The sequence below is a fragment of the Loxodonta africana genome, chromosome 24 (genome assembly GCF_030014295.1).
Source record: "Loxodonta africana isolate mLoxAfr1 chromosome 24, mLoxAfr1.hap2, whole genome shotgun sequence".
NCBI lineage: Eukaryota > Metazoa > Chordata > Mammalia > Proboscidea > Elephantidae > Loxodonta > Loxodonta africana.
Window position 1 is genome coordinate 31979242 of NC_087365.1, and position 25451 is coordinate 32004692.

Below are 25451 nucleotides of genomic sequence, written 5' to 3' on the forward strand. Positions count from 1 at the left end.
CCGGGCCGGGGCTACAAGGGGACTCGGCACCGCCCCCTCCCCACCCACTCCCTCTGCCCCGTCCGGCCCGCGCCGCTTCCTCGCAGCAGCCGCCCCCGGGCCCCGCGGCTGCAGCCCGCGTGGACGCCCCGAGCGCCCCCCGACGGACGAGATCGGCCCACTGGCGGGCGTGCGAGCAGGCGGGTGCGCCCGGCCGGCAGCGCGGGGGTTAAGTGGCCCAAGTAAACGTAGCTCCGCGATCGGCGCCGGAGATTCGCGAGCCGAGCGCCCCGCGCGGCCGCCCGCCGGCCTCCCGCCAGCCTGTCCCGACCCGCGGCTCGACCGCGGAGCCGCGCGCGAGCCAGGCTCTCGGCAGGTGAGCCCCGGTGGCCCCGGGGAGGCTCGCCAGACCAGGGGGTCCGAGGGAAGGTGGGGGAGGGGGAGAGGGAGGGCTCTCGGGGCTGCAAGGGGAGGACTCACGCCGGGACATCGCAAGGGAGGGGACTCTCACCCGGCTGGTGACCAGACGAGTTTTTGGGTGGCGGCTGGAGGAAAGGTCCCCTGACCCTGCTTGGGGTGATATGGTGGAAGCAGACAAGAAAGAAAACCGGGGGAGGAGTATGTTTTACGGGAATGCAAGTGGAGGGGACACGCCTGCTGCACTGCCAAGACCCCTGGGAGCAGAGAGGTTCATCCTTAGGGAAGCGGACGGGGCAGCCTTCCCGGGGACTAGATAGGAGGGGAGGTGTACTCCGGGACAGGGGTGTAGTGAGGTTTTTTTGCTTTGTTTGTCTGTGGGACAGGGATGTCCTTACCTGGCCTCTGTCTTAGAGGAAGACTTTTTGGCCTTTCTTCTGGAATCACTCACCTGTGGCAGGGAAGGACTGCAGGCGTTCTGGGCCAGCCCCGCGGCCTGTGCTTCCAGCCTGCCTCCCTCCTTTATTCTCTGGGCTTGGGGCGGGGAGGAGGGAGTCCGTCCCATTTGACTTTAGACCCAGGGGCACAGGGGAGGGACCTTTTTCTTTATTCTCAGGGTTAGAAACGTTCTAGTGGCTGTGCGTGTGTGCAGGCGAGCAGGTGGTCCGCGATGTGCGCACATTGGGAGGGGAGGCTCTAACCCGAGGGGCGGGCTCCGGGGGTTCTCCATTCCGGAGCCACCAAGGGCCGAGCCACCCTGGGGCTGCTAGGACGCCCTCTCGGGAGGGGCTGTCCCCTGCCGGTGCACACCTGGCCTGAGAGCGGCCGGTGAGGGCGGTGCCTCCCTGCCGGTGTCATGCCGTCTGCCCTGGGGGCTCACCTTCCATTCTTACGCTCTGCCCGGGTGATGGTGGCCCTACTTCTCAAATACACAAACTGAGGCCTTGAAACATCTAGCACAACTCACTAGAACACAGGCTTCCGTGCCCGTGTTTGGCGAGTTTGGGGGGCTGTTAAACTCCCTTTACAAGGAGAAAGTGAAAAAACAGCACGGACTTGAAATTAACAAACTAGCAAGACAGCTACCCTTGGCCTTAGGCTTTTCTTCGGGAATGACTCACCTGTGGCAGGGAATGGCTGCAGGAGTTCTGGGACCAGCCCGAGGCCTGTGATTCCAGCTTGCCTCCCTCCTTTACCTCCTGGGCTGGGAGACACACACTTGCTGGGCGCCTTCGTTTTCCCCTACCCCACCCTAAGGCTGAGAGGAGAGTGAATTAGAGGGAATTAAGGACAGTGTTTGAACTTTAAACTGCCGCCTGAGTTCTGGAAGCTGGGGGTTTGGGCAAATTGGTGGCAGTTTTTGGGAAGCAGCTCCCGGCTGGGTCCCTCAGGGGCCCAGAAAGATGACCTGTCTCTGTCCAACTCTGCCAGGACCGCTGCTCCAGCTTCTTGCCCTTGGAAATCCCAGGTGCGGACTTATTTTTTGCAGAGCGGAGATGGCGGAACTTTATTTCTTAGGGCTAGTGTACACTAGGTACTCTATAAATGTTTGCCATTGTTGGCATCATTCTCTAGCGTATGAGCTAAGCCTGCCACCCTCCTTAGAGAAGCAAAGTTGTATATCATATGCTTAAACTCTATCCCAGCAAGTCCTTTCCCTCCTCTGCCTTAGCTATTACATCTATGAAACGAGAACAAGCCTACTTCTCCCAGGTTCTATAAAGACGAAACCTGTTGTGCATAATTTCACTTCTCCAATCCTTGGTTTTCCTTAGATGCTTTACGTGGGTAACAGCCTCTACCACACCGGGTAAGGACTAAGAGGAATAGTGCCTGGCATACAGTTAGCATGTGATGAGTGTTGATGTTTATTAATTAACCAATAGCTCCTCTTTTTGGGGTGGCCAATAATAGGGAGAATTGGGGATGGAGGCACCTCTGCCAGCCCCTCCTGTCCTGCCTTCCTCCATGAAGGTGTTCTGTTCCTCTCAGCTATGAAAGGTTTCCCAAATCATCATTGTCCTTAACTTGGGAGTTGGCAAGAAGAAATGCCTTTGTTCCCTTTTGAATGGACCATGGTTTTGTTTATGGGTTGGGGCCATTTGTACATTCCCTCCCCTCCCCTCCCCAGCTTGGGAGATGTAATTGCAGCCTAAGTCAGATCCATTACCTTTCCACCTTGGGATGGGGAGGGCAGGACAAAGGGGCAAGGACTGGCTGGCTGCATCCGGCTCCTTAATTTAGGTATAATCCCCACCGTGTGCAAAGGCTGGGGGGAGGGGAGGAGAGTCTCTGGGAGCTGTAGGGGGTTGGGGGGAGGGGGACCCTGGATCTAGGGAAGTGGGGGCTGGGAGAGGTTGCCTTACCCTCCCCTTCCTTAAACCACGTGGGGTCTGAGACCCAGAGAAGCTGGTCACCCCTCATTACTGAAGCCCCAGGGACCCACTTCTGATGGAGATTTGGGCAAATTCCCTTGCAGGAAAACTTACCTTGGGATTCCTTTGTCCAAGATCTGCCCCCATCCCATCTGGCCCTGCCTCCAGGCTCAGACCCCATTCTCAGTTCCGTCTGAGATGATCCTTGCTAAATCTGAAGCTCCTGGGTCCTACACTGGTTGGGTCTGCCCTAGCCCTCAGTGGGGGTAGGGCCTGAACCCAGGCACACACATCTGGTGAGTGTTTTTTTTTTTTAATCGGAAATTCAGGGTGATACTCTGTTTCATGGGAGACCAGGACTGCGGAAGTGCCTGATTCCTTATTCATTTGCAAACCACCTCTTCCTTTGTAAAGAGTAGGGCTGACCTGTCTCCCTTTTATGGGAGGCCAGTGTTTGGGCCCATTTTACAGATGATGGAACTGAGGCTGTGGGAGATCTAGTTACTTCTGCGCCTTGATGGTTAATGCTTTTCAGAATACTTTCACATCCGCTTTCTTTGGGTGGTGATGTCCTGTGCTTGGCTGACTGCTACAGACCCAGGACAGTTTGTCCCTCCAGAGATGGAAAAGGCCCAGTGCAGGTGCTCAGATGTGGCTGACCACAGCTAGAAGAACCAAGCAACCAGCCAGTTGCCCTTGAATCATTTTAGACACATGGCAACTCCATGTATGTTAGAATAAAACTGTGCTCCATAGGATTTCCAGTGGCTGATTTTTTGAAAGTAGCTTGCCAGGCCTTTCTTCCCAGACACCTCTGCATGGAAAAATAGCCTGGTAAAGGCAGAGGAAGCCTGCAGGTAGGGTTGCTGTGCTGTGGTGGATTACCTTTCTTAAGATTCTTGTTCCCATCTGTGAAGTGGGCACCAAATGCATCTACCCAGCAGGGTTGCTAAACCCATGCCAAACCGGTTGCCATCCAGTCTATTCCAACTCATAGTGACACTGCATAGAGCTCCTCCCATAGGGTTTCCGAGGAGCAGCTGGTGGATTCAAACTGCCAACCTTTTGGTTAAGCAGCTGAGCTCTTAACCACTTTGCCACCAGGGCCCCAGCAGGGTTGCTAGGAGGATTAAATCTGGTTTTCTGTTTATACCTGTTGCCATCGAGGTGATTTCGATGCATAGCGACCCTATAGGACAGCATAGAACTGCTCCATAGGGTTTCCAAGGAGTGGCTGGTGGATTCCAACTGCCGACCTTTTGGTTAGCAGCCAAACGTTTAACCACTGTGCCATCAGGGCTCTGATTTTGTTTGGTGAGCCTTAATTGCTCATTCGCAAAATAAATTGGGTGGCGGCGGTAAATATTATAAAAAGCCTGTTACCTGTCAGATCGTAGGCATCTGAGGCACCAGACCAAAGGGGCTTGGGCTTTGGAATCCAAAGCCGGATTTACATTGCTACCCAAACCATTGATAAAAGTCAGGGGCGCCTGAGCTTTAGCTGCTCCGTCTGTAAAATAGGGACACATTGTCAGCCAATTCCAGGAGATGCTGAAGTTTAAAATCAGTTAATTTAGAGATGATACAGATTAAACAATTTGCGCATACTAGGAATTCAACGGAAACCCTGGTGGCATAGTGGTTAAGTGCTATAGCTGTTAACCAAAGGGTCAGTAGGTTGAATCCACCAGGCGCTCCTTGGAAACTCTATGGGGCAGTTCTACTCTGTCTATAGGGTCACTACGAGTCGGAATCGACTTGATGGCACTGGGCTTGGTTTTTTTTTTTTTTGGTAAAAATTCAATAAATGTTGACAAGTGATAATTTACTTCCTGGGAGAATTATAGACCTGGTTAGCATTCCTGAAGGTTTTCCAGGAAATAAGCAAAGAATGAGAATTCTTTGTAGGAAACTGGAATATTTAAAAAGGAAAGGCAATTTTCAAATTGTCTTCAGATGCCACCCCAAGGTAATCACTGTAGACAGGACCAATCAAAGGGACGCGGACGCAAGGAAAAACAATCCTAATAATACAAGGCTGTAAAAGGATGAAACCTGTTTTACAGAGTGGCGAGGACAATTGGCTCAATCAACGAAGTCTTCCTTGGAGAGGGCAGTGAAATCACTGTTGAGGCTGGCTTTCCAGGTGGACAGACAGGACAGTTCTGGGGAGCAGGGGGGAAAAATCATTTGGAAATAGCAACATTGGCTTCTGTCCTTGTAATTTCACCATCTTGCCTCACGAAAGCTGCCTGTAGCTTCACATGCAGATGGTTTTCATTCATTCCAACACTGACTATATGGCCTATGGCTTCTGCCCTGGTGTAGCCGCTGGCTTGTGGGTGGGTGGGGGGGGCTTTTTAGTTTTGTGACTTGGAGTCAAACTTAAAATTTCCAGAAAATGATCTGTCTTTACAACCATTAAAACTGTGGGCGAGCAGTAGCCATTGAAAGATTTTGGGTTGGAAATTAGTAATTCAATTCAAAAACATGACAGTTGAAGGGTGGGAGAGAGAAACAGATGTCAGTGGGAAAAGGTTTCTGATTAATTTCCTGTTTGGGAGAGGCTGGGGCTGACCAGGTGTGAGGAAGGTGGGGAAGATGGGGAGACATGGTTAGACCCTCCTAGCTTAAGTCTGAGGGAATTCCTGGGACAATCACCTCCTGTGTGTCTTTGCTGTCATTATATAACTCTTATTAATCAGATGCTGAGTCTCCTAACACTGACTGAAGTTTTCCTTTGACTATCTCCATTTTCTCGGTGATGTCCTCAGCTTCCAATACCTATACTGAAGTTTTATCCTTTGTGTTTTGAAAATTCTTGTTCTTTAAATTCTGTTTTTAATGGTGTCCTCATTTTGTTTTATGCATGCAACATCTTTATCTTCCCGAGAATATTCTAGTTTTTAGTGTTCTGAATATCTTTTTTTCCCTTTTTTAAAAATTGTGCTTTAAGTGAAAGTTTACAATTCAACTAAATATCTTTTTTTTTTTAATTTATTTTTTTTTTAAGTTTCAAGCTTTATCTCCATACTTGACAGGGACCAAAAAGCTGAGGGCTTGAAAACTGGTGGGCTTCCTTGGTGGACAGTGACTTGGACTTGACCTTGGGTCTCCCAAACACCAAAATCTGATTACCAGGTCCGTTTCATTTCCAGAGCGGGGACTCTTCTTTCAGCCTCTGGGAGGTAGGCCTGGCTGCAGGGGAAGGTGGCTGGAGGTTTTCAGTTTGACTGCCTCCCTGTGCTCTGTCCCAGTCTGATGTCTCTCTCCCCTGCGTTCGTATCTAGACCTTCATCCTGGATGATCCCCTTCCATTTCTCCCTGCAGCCCTGCCTTCCGTGGTAACTGGGCCTCTTCCTATGCATTTCTGAGTCCAGCAGCATTGGATTCCTGTTGGAAGTGGGCATGCTTGGGCCAGAGCTGTGGCTGGAATTAAGCTTCAGATGGATTCCCATCTCCTGGAGTAGGGACGAATGCCTTCTTGGTTTGTGTCCCCAGCAGCCAGCACAGTGCCAAACACTGACTCTGACTGTAAGCTGTGTGATTTGTCTAAAGTAGCAAAAGCCAGGCACTACTTGCCTGGGCTTCATGTAGCTACAGCACTAGAACCCAGAGGAGACATGGAGAGGGTAAGTGAAAGAGAACCAGATCACCAGAGACATGATGAGGAATGGGAGTGTTAACTAAAGCAGGTGCTATTGGCAGGGATTTTTCTGGATTGTCCTAGGTTATATGGGGGAGGCAGCATGCAAATAGGTTGATAAAAATTGGAGGTGTAGGCAAAATCTTGTTGTATTGGCAAAAGGCTGTCTGGTGTAGAGCAGTATAGGTTTTGGGGTAAAGCTACGGCCTGCCTGCCCTTGATTCCCAAGTGCCTGGCCTAGACCTGGAAGTGTAGCAGGATAAAGGCCTTTCTTTCATTATACTTGAGTGATTGGGAAGGAGGGACCACCGAAGAGGATCCCAGTGATATAGCTACAGGCCCGCACTTCTGTGGAAAGATGATGTGGTCGAGATTGAATGTCTGTGCTATGTGTCCCCTCAGTCCTCAAGCCGACCCCAGGAGGCAGGTAACAAAGCTTTACCCTGACAAAAATAGAACATAATAAGATTCAAATGAATTCTGTCAGTAGTTGGACAAAACTGGGGCTAAGCCCAGGGTTCCCCCAGAGAACTTGGGGTGAATTTACAGTTTGCTTTAGAGCCCTAGTGTCCTCGTTTTTGTTGGGATGTTACATATTGTAAGCACAGTACAGAGTAATTGCTCAATTTTAAACATAATCCTCACCATAACCCGAGGTCACACAACTAGCAAGGAGTGGAATGGGAAATGAAACTTGTCAAAAATTTCTTTCCAAGACCCTCTGCCTCCACCTGCCTTGAACTGGCAGAACTGGCAGGAGGCTGGAGGTGTGTTGGTTAAGATGCCCTAAAGTATGTGGTTGCCCAGCAGGCTCTAACTGCTGCAGGTCTGCTCACGACCATGTTGAAGTGAGCTGACCTCAACTCCAGGAATTAAGTTAATTGTGGACAGTTTTTTTTAAAGTGGTTTAATGTGATAACAAAGGCTTTTTTTTTTTCTTAAAGCCAATCACAGTATTCAACATTAAAATCTGTGAGTTTTTACCTTAACATTCCGTTTTTTTGCTGATTATACACATAGTTCTTTATACTGTGTGAAAATATATATTTTTTGAGTAATATACAAGGCCTTAGCAATATGATTATGGTGGATATAATCTGAAAGCCCTCCCTAGGAATACTGTCTAAATTTATCTGTGTGCAGACCTAATCTCCCTAGGAAGAGAACTCTAGGAGTCAGAAGTAAGAACACAAGCTCAGGGATGCTCAAGAATTTTAAAGGAGGAAATTAATGAAATTTTGAATACGGTGGGCAAGCTTGCCCTCGCAACTATGAACATTATGAAGCTATAGTGATTAAAAGTAGAGGCATGGGATAAATACCAAACGTAACAGGGAGACCCAAGTACATAACCAGTAACCGGTTGCCAATGACAGTGACTCCTGCTGACCCTTTGCGAGCTAGAGTAGAATTTTGTTCCATAGGGTTGCCAGTAGCAGATTTTTGGGAAGTAGATTGCCAGGCCTTCCTTCAGAGGCAACTCTGGGCAAGTTTGAACCTCCAATCTTTATTAGTAGCCAAGTACACGAATAGTTACAAGATAAGTACCTTACTAGTTTAAACTACCCTGGGACTCTTATGTGTACAAGGGAACTTAATATGAGAGTTGGAGTTACTACATACCAGTTATTATAGCTGTCTGGCTTTCCTTATGGGGAAAAATCAGATTCCCTACTTGCCACCATATATACAAGTGAGTTTAGGTTTATTACACCTGAATGGCCAATTTCCAGGGAAGACATTTCATGGGCAATGGAGTTTTTAAGTCTGTTTTCTGATTGTGAAAGATAAGTGAGTTTATGGCAACAAGTTCCCCCACATGCCACCTTCCTGAGAGAGATGACATTACAGTTAAGGAAAATGCTAGAGGAACATGGCTAAATACAGCTGCTAACATTGGCGCAGTGGTTAAGAATTTGGCTCCTAACCAGAAGAGAGCAGTTTGAATCCACCAGCCACTCCTTGGAAACCCTATGGGGGCATTTCTACACTCCTATAGTGTTGCTAGGAAACCCTGGTGGCATAGTGGTTAAGTGCTACGGCTGTTAACCAAGAGGTTGGCAGTTCAAATCCACCAGGCACTCCTGGAAACTCTGGGGGGGCAGTTCTACTCTGTCCTGTAGGGTTGCCATGAGTCGGAATCGACTCAGAAGGCACTGGGTTTGGTTTTTGGTTTTTCAGTGTTGATATGAGTTGGAATTGACTCAAGACAGCAATGGGTTTGGTTTTTTTGGTTTGGTTCCTCATTAACAAGTGGAATTGTATTATGTAGATTTTTAAGTGTCACTTAACATAGCCTCATGTGACAATACTTACCTCATTCTCTGCCCCTCAGCGTAGTATTCTCTAGTATGGCTGCATCATAACTCATATAGCCAGTCTTCTATTGATGTTTGTAGTTTTTGCTGATAAACAAGACTGCAGTGAACATCATTACATACATTGTGGCGAGAGCTTTGGGCTGGGTGGCTTCCTAGCAGTACAGTTGGACACGTGGCATTCTAGATGGTGCTGTTGGGTTGCTATTTCAATGGACGGAGTTTAAGGATCTTGGGCAGAGGTCCCAGAGTGCAGCTTTCTGTGAGGGCCAGAGGCTGAAGGGCTGGCTTTATTGGCCTCCTTTCTTCCCTTAGGCCCCCCTTGGGAGAGAGGGCCTTTTGGCTCTGATTTTGCAAAGGAGCAGATGGATACAAGAATGGGCACAATAGCTCACTCCCAGAATCCTCTGTACCTCATGTTTCCTCACTCATTCTGTTATTGACAGCCTCTTCCATCCCAGCACACTTCCAGAGGTTTCCCAAACCAGTGGTGGGGGAAGGAGGCTGGTTGCTTGCATTTTGTGTATATAGGGTTAAAAATCATTTTAGACTCTTATACCTCATTGCCACCCCAGTTGATGTTGCTATACCTTTTCAGATCTTTTGTGTGCTCCTAGGTTCCCCCTCTCCACCGTGAATGGTCTAGGATATGGTATACAATTTTATTCCAGGAATAAATTTATTCCAGACCATACTTGGCCAACCTCGGTGGCTATTGATACTTGATATTTGGCTATTATGAACAGCTCCAGAAGAAACCTCCTTGTATAGCCAACTTTTTGTACATGTGTGATTTCCTCCCCTCCAAATTGGATCAACTCTTAGAGATTCTGATTAATACGTCAAGTATCAGCTTTTACTGTAAGATGACCAAAACCCATTGCAGTAGAGCCAATTATAACTCCTAGTGACCCTATAGGACAGCATAGAACTACCCCATAGGGTTTCCAAGGCTGTGATCTTAATGGTAGCAGATGACCATGTCTTCCTCACAGAGCTGCTGGTGGGTTTGAACTACTGATCTTTCAGTTAGCAGCTGAGTGCTTAACCACTGCACCACCAGTGCTCCTGTAGGATGGCAGCGGTGAGCAATTCTCCAAACACCTGGGTCACTGCGGATGAAGAGATTGAATGTTGCTTGATCTCTCTTTGAGGCAGAGCAGGTGAGGGTAGCTGGATGGTGAAATCTGCATGTCTTAAGATTTTATTATCTACGTTCCGATCCCTAGCACCAACTACACAGAAAATCAGGTACAGTTACTCCATTTCCAGGATGATGAAACTGAGGTTTGAGGAAACCATTCAGGGTCTTTTCTGTTTTCCTGTAAATCTGACCTTTTCTGGAATTTGTGGGGTTTTTCCTTATCAGGCAAAGGCACTGAACTGGGACCTTGTGCTCTGCTCCCAGTCCTATGGGTGAGTGGCCTATAATCAGCTCCTTGCCATTGTACCTGCTGTCCCCTATGCCTGGATGCTGCTTCCCCCTCCACCACCACTCACCTGGGTGAGGTGTTTTCCCTGCATTCACCCTCCCTGCCCCATGCTTAACTTCAGCCACACTTAACACACTGTATTAAGATTGTCCTATTTACTTGTCTCCTGGGTTAGATATAAGACTACATCTCTTAGTAGCTGTACGTGCTGAAACTGAGTAAGGAATCCACTGCCTCTGAGCTTCAATGTCCTCATCTGTAAAATGGTATAATAAGAGGAGCTTGGTCTCAGTCTTGTGAGGGATGTAGTAAAACACTGCATCTCCACTATACCTGTGGGATCTTGGGCTTGAACAATGGCAACAGCCAAGAAAAATTTGAGCCTTCAAGGGAGGATTCAGGAATCTAGATTTCCCTCCCACAGGCTGTGGAATTTTAAGTAGGGGAGGCAGGAATATCTTTCAGTCTTTCCCTTTCCACTCTACCAAATTTCTAAGACCCAGAGGGCTGGGGATGGGGCTGGGAGGCCAAAGGGGGCTCCCTTCCTATTGCTCTCCTTCACCACTGCCCCCCCTTTTTGCATTGTGAAGTTTAATTAATGCAATTAACATTTACAACGTACTGTGAAATGGCTCTTCTGCTGCCAGCCCGAAGAGAATTGATAACATCAGTTCTCAGCTTTTTAGCTAGGTGGTGGGGGATGTCCCTCAGCTTCCTCCCTGAGTCTAATTGGGGGTACCAGCCACCCTTCTGTCTGCCACATTGCATTTGAGCATGTCTGACCTGGTTCAGTTGGGGCACGAGCCACAGCACTAATGAAGCAGTGCCTTGCAGGCAGGACTTGCAGTTGTTCAACCCAGGGCTATTGCCCATCCAGGAACCACGTGCTAGACCCCAGCCTCTTGGAAAGGGTCAAAGGTCCCCACTCATCACACAGCTAGGCACCAGCCTCCTGCAAAAGCAAACACTCCGGTTTATCATGTCCTTTGGCCATAAAGTTTTCTGCAGCGTCTGGGATGGATGCATTGTCCCTAATTTATATAATTCTTGTCTGCCTTGCCTCGGAAGCACAGCAGTTACAGGCACGTGCCCTAGACTGCAGGGGTGTGAGTCTTGGCCCTGCCACTTTGCGGGGTGACTTAATTAACTCAGCTGAGGGTGGGGTATTAAGGGTGATGCTTGCGCAATGTCCAGCTTACACAGTAGGGACCCAGTTCGCACCTGTTGATGGTAGAACAGCTGGGTGGCAGGGTACACAATTCTAAAGGCAGCCTGTCAACCATGCTGGAAAAATCCCATAGGAAGGTCGTGCCACATCTCAGTGAAGTAACCCAGCTAGCTTATCCTCCAGCACTAGAATGATCTCACCAGATAAAGCAGCTGGCTTTTGTTGGGGGCCACGTTATCTGGTACGTGCCAATCTTGAATCACTAGACAGCAGACTGCAGTGCATGGAAAGAGATGGGGCTGGAGGTTTGTATCTTCCCTCACACACCAGTCACTGGTGCTAATTTCTCCCTCTTACCAAGAGCATGTATATGTTCTTATTTAACTTCGCCAGACTGGATTTAGGAGCCCTGGTGGCGCAGTGGTTAAAGCACTTGCTACTAACAAAAAGGAGGGCAGTTTGAACCCACCAAGCTGCTCCGGGGAAGAAAGATGAGGCAATCTGCTTCCCTAAAGATTAACAGCCGAAGGAACCCTATGGGGCAGTTCTACTCTACCTATAGGGTTGCTGTGAGTCAAAATCCACTTGATGGGCAATGAATTCAGCCCTACCACTCTGATCTTTCGGTGACAGTGGGTTGTTTTGGTTTGATCTTGATTTGAGTATGTTGACAAAACATTAATCAAGTGTGTATTACATTGCATAACCTCTTGTCTCAGTTTTCTCATCTGTAAAATAGGGATAGCAATACTCACCATATTTAAAGATTAGAGGAGTTAATACAGATAAAGCACAGGATAGTTCCTGGGACATAGTAGTAAGCATTGCAAAAAGTTAGCTTATTAGGAGTGAGAGGATTTGTATGCCTACATGAGGGGTGTCTGGAACCCTGGTGGCGTAGTGGTTAAGAGCTGTGGCTGCTAACCCAAAGGTTGGCAGTTCAAATTGACCAGGTGCTCCTTGGAAACTCTATGGGGCAGTTTTACTCTGTCCTATAGGGTCACTATGAGTCATCAACTTGAGGGCAACGTGTTTATGAGGAGTGTGTTGGGTGGGGGAAGAGGGCTGGAGAATGCCTTTTTGGAGAAGCCTAGGAGAGAAACACTCCTGGCTTTTGAGCTAGGGTTTTTAAGGCAGAGGGAACTGCAGCAGCCCACTGCTGGGCCTGAATTTGTTTGGTTTGTGTAGAGTGGACAGGGGGCAGGAACTGAGATGCACATCTCGGTCAGAATGGAGGTTTTGGAAGCTGGTGTGTGCTCTTTGCACGTGAGCAGCCATAGCAGTAAAGAAGCAAGGGTTCTCAATTTCATTGTAAACACAGGGTACCACAAGGGATAAAAAAAAACAGAAGGAACTTTCAATTTATGAACACACTCTTGAGTTATGCACCAGGAAGGAGAGCATCTCCTCAGCTCTCTCCAGGCACCTAGGTAGCTGGTGGCATCTAAACAGTTGACAGCCTTTCCTTAACCTTCCTCTACTTCCGCTGAGTCTGGCACTGGGGTAGGATGTTTTTCTAGAATGTTGAGATGTGGTTAGGGAAGGTTTTCATGCACCCACAGCTGGCAGGTAGGTGGGCAGGGAGGCACTGCTGAGGTCCTAAAGAAGGCCCAAGGTGGTTAATCATTGGCAGATCTGGGCTGCAGGGCCCATCTGGGTTGGTCAAGGCTAGGAGACTCCTGTCTGACTTTTTGTTGATCCAGTTAGAGTCTGCCTGGGGTCCAACAAGTGGGTTGCCTGAGAAACTTGCCACAGATCAGAACCCTGGGCCCCAGATGAGAGGGAAGACTAGTCCCCTGATTTTACCTTCTGACTTGGTACCCAGCTACCTGCTACAGCTCCTGGCCAGGCTGTGCAGGTTACTTAATACACTTGCTTGGCCTGAGGTGAAATGCTCGGAATTAATAATTACTCTGAACCACACACCAGCAGTTTTCTGCCCTCTGGGCCTCACAGGAACTAGCAGTAGGTCACATGGCCTGTTCTTCCGGGTCAGGGCTTATGAAAAACAGGCTTGAGAAGCAGGTAGCTGGGCTGGGTCAGGCATATCCTCCATCCTCTGAGGTTGGTGTGGGGATCTTATTTTCTCTGGTGTTGAAGTTCTGTCACCAGAGTTTTTTTGTGAACCATCTTGAACCATGTGGGGTGGATAATTCCATGCTATGCTGTGTGTCAGTGTATAACTTTAGAACTTGGCACACACTCCTAAACCTAGTGGTCCTTCCTTAATGTGCATATTAATCACGTGGGGATCTTGCTGAAATGTAGGTCCTTATTCAACAAGTCTTTGATGGTGCCTGAACTTGTGTGGTGCTAACCAGCTTCCAGGTGAGACTGATGCCTCTGGCCCAAGAATACTGTCCCTGGGCCACATAGGGACCAACAGAGGTATAGCTGTCCTACCAGTTGGGTGGTGCAAATGGTTAGTGAGCTTGGCTGCTAACCAAAAGGTTGGCAGTTTGAGTCTACCCAGAGGCACCTTGTAAGAAAGGCTTATTGATCTTGTGTGCCTTCGAGTGGATTTTCACACGTAGCAACCCTATAGAACAGAGTAGAACTGCCCCATAGGGTTTCCTAGGCTGAAGTCTTTACAGGAGCAGATCACCAGGTCTTTTCACCCACTGAGTGGCTGGTGGGTTTCAAACCACCGACTTTTCCACTGGCAGCCAACCTCTTTGTCATTGCGCCACCAGGCTCCTTTCCTGGTGATTTACTGGTACTTAAGAAAAAAAGAATATTGAATATACCACAAACTGCCAAAAGAACAAACAAATCTGTCTTGGAAGAAACACAGCCAGAATGCTCCTTAGAAGCAAGGATGGCAAGACTGCATCTCACATCTTTTGGACATGTTATCAGGAGGGATCAGGCTTTGGAAAGGGACATCATGCTTGATAAAGTAGAGGGCTAGCGAAAAAGAAGATCCTCAATGAGATGGATTGACACAGTGGCTGCAACAATGGGCTGAAGCATAAGGATTATGAGGGTGGCGCAGGACTGGGCAGCGTTTCCTTCTGTACATAGGGTCACTGTGAGTCGGAAGAATACGGAATAAAAAAATCATTGAAAACCCTGTGGAGCACAGATACACACAATGACATATATGTGTAGCCATGTATCAGAATAGATTTAAGGAGCCCTGGTGATGTAGTGGGAACCCTGGTGGCTTAGTGATTAAAAGTATGGCTGCTAACCAGAATGTCGACAGTTCAAATCTACCAGGTGCTCCTTGAGAGCCCTATGGGGCAGTTCTACTCTGTCCTATAGGGTTGCTATGAGTTGGAATCTCTTCAATGGCAGTGGGTTTGGTTTTGGTTTTTGGGTGACGCTGTGGTTAAGAGTTACAACTTCTAAGGTCGGCAGTTCGAATCCACCAGCCACTCCTTGGAAACTATGGGGTGGCTCTACTCTGTCTTAAAGGGTTGCTATCAGTCAGAATCTACCCCGAGGCAATGGATTTGGTTTTAGTTTGGTGATGCAGTGGTTAAGAACTCAGCTACTAGCTGAAACGCTGGTGGTTGGATACCACTAGTTCCCGGAGAGGATTTACAGCCTTGGTAACCTTATGGGGCAGTTCAACTCTGTCTTAAATGTTGATTCTAATAGGTTTGGGTGTTTTGGTTGAGGTGCCCTTATCTCAAGCCTGGGGGGGATGGGCCGGTGCATAGGATGGAATTGGGGCGCACGTGACAAATTGCAACTCCACCCGGGGGCACCATAGGCCCCATTACAGTGAGTCCCACAGCGCCCCCTGGTGGGTGCCGTGCCACTGTAGCTCACTGCCCCAGGTACTGATTCCAGAAGTTACCCTGGGAGTTTAGCATGCTCTGTCTGGGTATGGCCTGGTAAGTCCCGGAGCCGTGCAAGTGGTCGCAGAGGCAGGAAGGGCCGGAAGTGGATTGGCGGCCAGTTGCTAGGAAAGTTTTCCAGGCAGGGTTCCAGGATTGGAGAGTGGGGCTAATGACCTCATGCTGTTTGAGGGGAACCAGAGGTAAGAGCGTGGGACCCTTACCCTGTACCTCGGCTCTATCTTTGCAAACCGAGGGTAGGTCAAGTGGTAATGATAGTAATTTTTGGAGTTCTGGTTTGAGTTGGCATTCTATACCCCGGAGGTATTTACTAATCTGGTGTAGAACCCTGGTGGCCTAAAGGCTAAGCACTCCGCTGCTAATTGAAAGGTTGGGGGTTGGAACCCACCCAGAGACTCATGAGAGAAAACAAAAAAAACCAAACCCGTTGCCCTTGAGGCAATTCTAGCTCATAGTGACCCACCATATAGGATAGAGGACCTGCTCCATAGGGCTTCCAAGGAGCATCTGGGGGATTCAAACTGCTGATATTTTGGTTAATAGCCAAGCTATAAGCTACAGCACCACCAGGGCTCCCTCATGGGAGAAGGACCTAGTAACCCGCTCCTTTAAAGATTACGGCCTAGAAGACCCTATGGCACAGTTAGACTGTGCACATCACTTTTCCTTTCCTATAAAATGAGCACACAATCACATTAGGATTTAATGAGAGAAGGATGCATATTTGAGGTTCTTACATAAAGCAAATTATGTAGTTAAGTGCCCACCCTGTACTAGGCGGAGGGCCAGGCCTAAGGTCATATAGCCTATCAGCTGCATAGCAAAGACCTGGGCCAGTGTCTCAGATATGATGCAGCTACGGGGAGGGCCAGCAGTGGGGAGACCAAGTTCCAGAGGTGGAAGTTAGCTGGACCAGGGGCATCCCCTCCTGTTAACTGCCCCCAGCCCTTTGCTGTGCCTCCCCCACCCAGTCCCTTCTTGGGAACTTAGGACTCCAAGCTTCAGCTGGTGAGGGAGGAGGGGAGTGAGTGACAGGCCAGCAGACCAATGGGTCCCCGAGGATGGGCTGGGGAGGGGCTTGTGCTGCCATGGAGAGGAGAGAAATGGTTCTGTGGGGGAGGAGGGGGCGGGTGGGAAGAGGACCTGGAGATTGAGGGGAAGGGAGAGAGCAAACAAAGGGGTCAGGAGGGAAAATAATGCACTGGCTTCCTGAGGCCCTGCAGAGGCTGGGCAGGGAGAGGGAGCCGGGGCATAGGGAACAGGGGCTGGCGGCAGGCAGGCGGGTCCTAAATGGCATTGTTTGAAGGGGCCAGCTAATTGCATAGCACAACCTAAGCCTCAGACCCCAGTCCCAGCCCCCTCCTCTGCCCTGGGTGCTGGCTTCTGAGCCTTTGGGGCTTCCTGGGCACATGGAACCAAGTCCTGAGCCTCTGAGTTTGGTGAGGGGGCAGGCTATGGGGGCAGCCTGGGTGGGGTCCTTGGGCAGGAGTATCACCATAAGAATCTATCAGGGGCCTGTCTCAGCCTAAGGGCATAAAGCCAATGTTGGGAGGTTGGGGTGTGTGTTGCCTCATGTTCTTGCTTCCATTCTACCCTACTCAGCCTGGCCTTCTCACACAGGAAACAATGAAGGGAGACACAAGACAGCTCAACGGAGAGGAGAATGCCAGCAGGAGGGAAGACTCCATCATCACCAACGGGGCTTGCAGCGACCAGTCCTCCTACTCCAAGGACGCCCCTTCGCCCCCAATCCTGGAGGCTGTTGGCACCCCGGAGATCAGAGGTGGCCGGGCCTGGGGAGTAAGGGGTGGGCTCAGGTGCTGACATGGTATGCCATCACTACAGACCACCGCTGGGATGAAAGCCTCCCAGCAGGCTCTGCAATTTATTTTTGGGAGAGGGTCTGGTCTCTCAGAGCCTCTGCCCACCCCCGTGCCCCCAGGGGAAGGGAAGAGACAGTCCTGTAATAGTTTAGGCAGAGCCAAACCTTTTTCTTATCACCCCCTACTCCCCTGTCCCTTCAACTGGAACACTGAGGAGGATCATACCAAGAGGCTGCAGAGAGGTGCTGTGGTGACCCCTGATGTTTTTCAGTCTGATAGGGCTTTTCAGCATAGGCTGGGGCTTTGCCAGCCCTTCTGCAGTGGGACCCCTCTCCTTAGGAGGTGGGACTGGGGTTGTGACAAGGAGGGGAGGCTCTGAGGCTTGCTTCCTTTGCTATCTTCCCCTCAGCACAAACTGGGGCTCCCCTCCACTGAGATTCTGACCCAGCTGGTCTGGAAACCCCTGTATTGTTCCGTGCTGTTGTTGAGACCTCTTCCAGAACAGCGCCATCCAACAAATCCTCGTGTGAGGATGAAAAATGTTCCGTACTGTTGTACTACAATAGCTACGGGACACATTGAGCACTTGAAATGTGGCTAAGAAGACAGGCAATGAATTGTCGTCTTAAATGGGGTTAGTGGCCACTGTGTTGGGCAGCGCTGTTCTGGAATGAATTTGGTACCTACCCTTAGTGCCCTCAGCATACAGTCTCATTAAGTGCCTGGCCCTTTGCCCTGTTCCTATAGGCATGAATAAATACAGGGAACTGAGGCAACAAGGCATGCCAAGGGAACTAGGGTTGCTGAAGGTCTAAGAGTTAATCCCCGAGGATGCCAGTGCTTTAGGGAAATCCCAGACCTCGGCCTCCAAAGGAGGCCACAGAGAACAGCCCCTGTCAGGAAAGGGAAGATATGGCTGGAGGCTGCCCGTTCCTCAAACGGACTTATTCCCTCCATAGGCCGCCGATCAAGCTCACGACTATCCAAGAGGGAAGTTTCCAGCCTGCTAAGTTATACTCAGGTACAGTCTCACCTTTTTGGGGGCTCAGGGAAGTTTCCTTTAGCATTTATCAAATATGGAACCTGAGGCTCACTTAATGTTGTCAGATATGAACGCTGTGAAGCACAGGAGGGAATCTAACAAACTCATGTAGGATGATATTTACAATCATGATAAAAACGCCCTGTTGTTTCTAATATGAGCCCTGGTGGTATAGTGGTCAAGACCTCAGCTGCTAACCAAAAGGTCACCAGTTCGAATCCACCAGCTGCTCCTTGGAAACGTTATGGGATGGTTCTACTCTGTCCAATAGGGTTGCTGTGAGTTGGAATCAACTCAATGATAACAATTTTTAAAAAAATTTCTAATATGCAAAGTTTTATCAGTGAAAAGTTTTTCTGCTAAATAACGAAAGTTTTGTTTTACGAAATGCTTCTTGCAAAAAAAAAAAAAAAATTTTTTTTCCCTCAATTTATAGAGCTATCTAATAAGAAACCATCTTTGTATTTCTAGAATAAGTCCAACATGGTCATGTTGTGTTTCAAATTTGAATTATTTACTTTATCATCTTTCCAGGAATGAAATGTATATATGATTTTATTTACTATGTCAGTCTGGTTTTGACATTGGGGTTATGTAGCCTCAAGATTTTGTTGCAAGTTGGAGAAAACTTGACGAGCTTGTTTGGATGTTGTCAGGTGCCATTTGGTCAATTTTAGACACAGACTATATACCATGTGACAGAAGAACAGCCCCATAGGTTCTCTTGGATGCAATATTTACAGAAGCGGACAACTAGGTCTTCTGTAGAGTCAGTGGGTGGCTTTAAACCACCAACCTTTGGGTTAGCAGCTGAACACTTAACCATTGTGCCAACAGGTTCCTTGGGCTTCTTTCATGGAATTTTTAATAGTCACTGCATTTTCTTAATAGTTACAGATGTGTTAAGGTTTCTATTTCTTGATCAGTGTTTTCCAAAGTTACATTTTATTCCATTATGTATTTATTATTCCTTATGTTATTTATGCCTCTGTTTTCTAATCTTAATAGACGCTTTATCAATGTGGTTACTTTTTTCAAAGGCAGCGGGGACAAAATGGTGAACAAAAAGTGGCCCTGCCATCCTCCTGGTGGGCCACTGGTGAGGGTTCAGAAGATGAAGAATAAGAGCCAGTGGACAACTAAGACAGTGAACTGGATCACAGGGTCAGGAAGGCTGTTGTAGGTTTTTTTCTAGTAACAGCGACTGCCTGTTTTGAGGATTTCCTCTGTGCTTGGTATGCGTGATTTGATTGACTGCAAACCTGGTGCCCTATACGTGAGGTTATTCCTTTTAATTGTTTCATTAGTATCTCAATTTTAAAGACAAGTGAATGGACTCATTCAAGGTCACACAGTTGGCAAATGGAGAAAAAAGTTAACACCACCGGCTAGATCTCCTGGTCACTCAACCACTCCAGTTTTTTTTCTTTTTTCTTTTTTTTGGTGCCTGGTTTGTGTTGGGTATTGCTGTGAGGAATGGGACCCACATTTGGCTTATTCATGACATGTTGCAGGGCACTTGGCATTGTTTCCTGGTCATCCTGTCAACAAGAATCTCCCTTGAGCAATTAGCCTACATTTTCTCCCAACCTCTGAATAGTGAAAATGGTGCAGGTCTCTCCCCCCAGGCATAACTAAGTCTAATAAACGTATAAAGATTGACATTTTGCATTCCTTCGTTTTTTCGTTTTCTGATTCCCCTGAGATTTTATCTTGCAGTCCCAGCTTTAATTCATGATCCTGTAGTTTTCTGTCATAATAGGTTTTTGGGACAGGAGTATAACTAAATATACTTAGGTCTCTTGCCTTGATACTTGTGATTGGTTTCAGTATGACTGACTCTTCATTTTATTCTTTTTTTATGATGCGATTTTTCCTAATTACGTTTTAAAAGTTTATATTGTTTCATTTATAAAGGATCTGACGGGTGACGGAGATGAAGGGGAAGATGGAGATGGTGCTGACATACCAGTGATGCCAAAACTCTTCCGTGAAACCAGGACTCGTTCTGAAAGCCCAGCTGTAAGTCCCCTACACTGAGCCACGGCACTTCCAACTACTCAGACCTGAGTAAAAAAACTGTTGTGTCTTGGCTCTCCCTGGGAGTAGTTTGAAGAGAGGTGAGCAAATATTTTGAAATTAGGCTCACGGACTGAGTTTCTGGAAAATTTTCTTTCACACAGCAGATTTTAAACTCATTCCTGGAATTTTCTTGTAAATACCCGGGGGTGGTAGAGTTTACAAGGTGGATGGCTCGGCTGCCAGTTAACTACTAGAGACCATCACTTCAAGGTGGATTCTGTGACTTCTAGAAAAGTCTGAGGCCTGGAATTGGGAAGGCAGTTAATGCTCTTGGTTACCTAGCCCATTAAAGACCAACCTGATGCTTAATGACTTTTCCAGGTGTGGTTTATAATCTCAGCTTCACAGCAGTCCTGTGGAATTCCTATCGCCCCTCTTTATAGACGAGAAGATTTCAGTAACGTAACCAAGGTTATACAATAACTGTTGAGCACAGGATTTGAACCCAGGTCTTCAATGCCTAAATTTGCACCATGCTGGGAAAGAACGGTCTGAGGGCTTCTTGGCCATCTTGATGATCCAGAACTTTCTGGAAGCCATATGTCTGGTTTTGGAGAAATGTGTTTGGTTTAGAGTAAACATGGATTTTATTTTTCAATCTAATTCACAGGTGCCAGCTTCAGCTGGCCAAATCTCAAGACTCTATGCAGCCTGTTATGAACAGGGGATTGGGATCTGTTTTGGGTTTTCAGGCACACTGCTAGCCATCATACCACCTTTATCCCACTAAGGGAGAATTTCTGGGTGGGGTGTTATCAGGCTGCAGTACCCATATAACTTAACTATCTCGTTCACACCCCGTAGACCTGAGGCCACCATGTGTCCTTGGCGACACTCAAAGCCAGATCTTCCTGGCCCCCTGCCATGGGCCCTATGCCTCTAATCACCTAAGGCTCTATACTTCTACAGTCATGCACTGCATAAGGTCCATTCAGGCAACGTCCAGCCACATACACGTCCGTGGTCCAATAAGGTTATAAAAGAGTTCAGAAATCCTGAGAATGCGACATAGTGGATATGACCAGGTATAGGGAATGCAACAGCTTCCTACAAGCAATGTGCATATCTCACGTCTCTTGTAGACAAAGTGATTGTGTTGCCAGGTGTATAATGGTACAGTAGATAAGTAGCCTATAATACATGTTGTGATAGTCATAATAAACACCTATGTTACTGGCTTATGTATGTGCTGTGCTATACTTCCTATGATTATTTTAATGTGAACTTTTACTATTTACAAATAAAAGGTTTACCATATAAGAGTGTATGCTTTGACTTGTAGGCGGCAGTATCCAATCTCATATCATGTGTGTCTTGAGTGTTGTAGCTTTCTCCTTCTGTTTAATTTTCTTTTGAAAATATTACTGTGAAGTGCATCATGGCTCCCAAATGCAGCAAAACCAGTGCTAGTGATAATAGAAGTAAGAGGCAAAGGAGAAATATCAATTTGGAGGTGAAACAAGGTTATTGAACAACATGAAGGTGGAAGATCAGTGAATGTTATTGATCGTGATTTAAGCATGTGACACTTGACAATTGCCATGATCCTCAAAAAATAAGAAAAAATTTCCCAAGCTGTTAAAGGATTAGCTCCACTGAAAGCTACAAGGCTAATGAAAGTGTGAGAGATACTCACATCAGATATGGAGAAATTGCTAATGACCTGGATTGAGAAACATACACAAAAGCGAATTCCTCTCGGCACCTTCTGGATAACTGCTAAGGCACAAAAAAAAACTTGGTCAAGATGCTTAAAGAAGCAGCAGGACCAGACTTACAATATCAAGCTTAGTGCCAACTCTGGGCAGTTCAAGCGCTCCAGACAACACATCCCACTATATAATGTGAAAGTATGAGTGGTGATCTGCAAGTGTTGATGCGAAAGCGGCAGAAGACTTTGTCGAAACCGTAGATAAACTAATTGTAGAGAGAGGTTATTTGCCCCTGCAAATTTTAAATATGGAAGAAACCTTATTCTGGAAGTGAATGCCTGAAAAAACCTTCATCTGTAAGGATGAAATACAGTACTGTGTGTATGTATTTTGGCTGTTAAGGCAATACAAGTATACTAGAGTATTCCATACATCTTTGCTAACTGTATAATAAGGTATTTACACAATGTCCAAATCACGTAACATCCTATTACACAGGACATATAGTGGACGTTAAGCAACGCATGACTATACTCTCTTGATTCCAGGTACGAACTCGAAATAGCAACAGTGCCTCCAGACGGGAGAGGCACAGGCCCTCCCTACGTTCCACCCGAGGCCGGCAGGGCCGAAATCACGTGGACGAGTCCCCAGTGGAGTTCCCAGCTACCAGGGTTGGTCCCCCAGATGCCCAGACCCCTGCCCTCATCTGTAGTCAGAAGATCTGACTTACCTACTGCACTGGTGTATCACCTGTTTCCTTTCTTCATGCTGATCTTATTTTCAGGATCGTGCTTTTCCTTTCTGGATATGCTTCTCTTAAGCCTGATGGTTTCTCTCCTGACTATGTTCCAAATGGAATTGTGCAGAATTCCCTGCTGATTGAGTACTTGCCCCACTTGAGCCACTGGCATTCAGAACTGTCTTATCTCCCTGGTATGTCTCCTTTGACTGTATAAGCTCACCCCAGCGTTACAGCACTCTCCACTCTTATGCCAAGGTTGGGTGCACAGCAGATACCTAAACCAGTGATCCTCTCCGAGCTTGGCATTAACCATCACTATGCCTTCATTTCAGTTCTGTCTCTGGTCTAACAAGTTGTTATGATGGCTTTCTCCAGCATCCAGCCATTTACAGGATACTTCTTTCTGAAAAACAGTCCTTGCTGGTCTCTTTATTGTTTAACTTAATTCTTTACTCTTTTTGCTTGTCCGGGAAGCAGTTGGTGGTACCATTGGTCTCTGGTAACCAGCCTGTTTTGTTGTGGCCCCAACTCTGTGCTCTTCTGTCTGTAGTCCCTGAGACGACGGGCAACATCCTCAGCAGGTACACCGTGGCTGTCCCCTGCCAGCCCCTACCTCACCATTGACCTCACAGATGATGATGTGACACCCCAGAGCAGCAGCACCCCATACAACAGCCTCATCCAGGACAGCCATCTGGAGAACTTAGAGTCACCACAGGTGGATGGAGAGGGTAGAGAAACAGACGGCACTGAGTATCAGGTAGGACAAGGAAGGACTTCCCACCGGGGCAGCCAAATGCCGAATGCAGGGAACAGAAAGCAAGTTACCAAGAGGTCACTCCCAGACATAACTCAAACACCATAGTTACCCACCTGACTTCTGATGTTCTAAATATTATATTTATGTGTAGAGATACCTGTACAAGGTTTGTATACATGAACAGAATCATTGTACATAGAAGAAGGCAGACTGGCTTTTTTTTTTAATTAGGAAGTAGAGTTGCCCCATGGTTTTATGCTTGTATAATCCAGTAAGCGTTTTTGTACCATCATTAAATAACCAATTGAGCTTTTGTATTTTTCACTTAAGCAGGGCTGTATTAAGCCTCCTTATGCACGAATTTGAGGTGGTGTAGGAGTCCATTTTTGACACACATTACTTAGTTAGGACATCACACTGTAAGTACACTTATCTCCGCAGCCTACAGCAAGCTTTTTAACATAGTACTGTGTGCAGAGGGCCGAAAATTTTTGTTGCATTTTAATGGCTTTGTAAGAGACCATCCAGTCCCCTATGCTGGTAATTTCTAGGTTATTTTTTTTACTGTGATCTTTCAGTCTTGATGTGAATATTCAGTTGTCATCTTTTCATTCCCAGATGCTAGGTTAAATGTTAAAGTTATAATAATACAATGAAACACCCAACCTCAAACAATCCTGCCTTCTTCGGTGCCCCTTATATTTTTAATCAATTCTCACATAATCTTTAATCCATAACACATTGATAGGTAGGTGTGTATTTTTGGCGTCACTTTATGTCACAACTCTTTTCCCAAAGAGTTCTGTCAGTGCAGTATGGAAGCTATGGGTTGGGTGTTGAGGCTGTTGCTATTGATATCAATGGAGTAGGCAGTGTTTTTCCTTGATCCTGGTTGTCTGTCTAATTATTGGAGTTACTTCGCTTGGTTTTTCTCCCTCCAGGATGGAAAGGAGTTTGGAATAGGCGACCTCGTGTGGGGAAAGATCAAGGGCTTCTCCTGGTGGCCCGCCATGGTGGTGTCCTGGAAAGTTACCTCCAAGCGCCAGGCCATTGCCGGCATGCGCTGGGTCCAGTGGTTTGGCGACGGCAAATTCTCAGAGGTGAGTCCAGGGCAAGGCAGGCTCTCAAGGGGGCCCCGTAGATGCATAGGTTTTTACTTTTTTGTATTTGGTACATGACCTTTTAAGACCTGCTCTCTCCTGGTGGGTGTTGCCGTGGTGGAAGAGACAGGAACAGGGACGCTGCTGAGCATCTCTTAGCCCCAGAGAGAGTGGGGTTTTCCCGGTGGGCCTGGAGATGGGTTTAAGGTCACCTGGTGCCGGAGTGGTTTATTTCAGGACTGGGTTGTTGATTATTGGTATTAGCCAGTTTAAGCTAATCATTCTTAACTTAAGCACTTTTGTGTATTACGGAGTGTGCTTTGGTTCTTAATACTCTGTAGAAGGCACATATCTGAGATTTCCCAGTTGTTCCTATAAGATCGATCTCCTTTGGAGGTATTAGTCCAACCCTCACCACCCAGAGGCCCAGAGAAGTTAGGTGAGGTACTTAAGGCAGGTTAGAAGGCAAGCTGGAGGCAGAGCAATCGGAACCAACATGGAGGCAGATGTTAGAATGACCATCTAGTACATCCCTGGGATTCAGCCTCAAGTTGAGGTTCTAGTTTTCTAAGGAGTTGCACTCCCTGAGGCTAATTAAACACACTGAAATTATGCAAGGGCCTGGATCCTCTGAGACAGTCGGCAGATGCTCTCTGTGGCCAGCAGGGGGAGCTGAAGCACAATTGTCCTGTGGCTGTACTTTTCTTGAGCATCTAAGTTCAGGATGTGGGCAATGAATTGTGTGAAATGAAAGATGGGTCGAGGCCTAATGGTTGTAATTGCTTGGCCTCATGAGACACTAAAATGTGTTTTGCAAGATAGGGTCTGATGCTAATAGGATGCAGTGTGGGTCTGTTTGCATTGTGGAATGCAATTTCAATGTGGGGCCTGACTCTTGGGCCCCAATCCTGGACTGTACCCTGCCCAGCACACTTCTGTGTTGCACTGGGAGATTTTGGCTTTGAACAGTGTCTACGTTTTAGTGTATAGGAATCTACCACTGTAGTGAGCTCCACCTGTGGTTCCAAGAAATATGTTGAGCCTGTTTCTTCAAAGGTCAAATGGTGGTGGTATACTCAAGGGAAGTTGGGCTCTCTTTGCA

The 25451-nt window shown here is 47.4% G+C and overlaps 1 protein-coding gene across 5 annotated transcripts in view; it reads left to right on the plus strand.

The window, feature by feature from the left end:
* The first annotated feature begins 251 nt into the window (after nucleotides 1-251).
* DNMT3B (DNA methyltransferase 3 beta) overlaps nucleotides 252-25451 on the plus strand; it is a 42818-nt gene continuing 17618 nt past the window's right edge. For 3 of the 5 annotated variants that reach the window (XM_023550146.2, XM_064275971.1, XM_064275969.1), the window contains exons 1-6: nucleotides 16292-16928; nucleotides 17928-17989; nucleotides 19928-20032; nucleotides 22293-22418; nucleotides 23040-23249; nucleotides 24191-24349. In XM_023550146.2, coding sequence (XP_023405914.1) covers nucleotides 16688-16928; nucleotides 17928-17989; nucleotides 19928-20032; nucleotides 22293-22418; nucleotides 23040-23249; nucleotides 24191-24349 — 903 coding nt within the window. In that variant the 5' untranslated portion in view covers nucleotides 16292-16687. Of the gene's footprint in view, nucleotides 356-16291; nucleotides 16929-17927; nucleotides 17990-19927; nucleotides 20033-22292; nucleotides 22419-23039; nucleotides 23250-24190; nucleotides 24350-25451 lie in introns of those variants that run through there. The other 2 variants (XM_010591605.3, XM_064275970.1) reach the window with 2 other exon arrangements.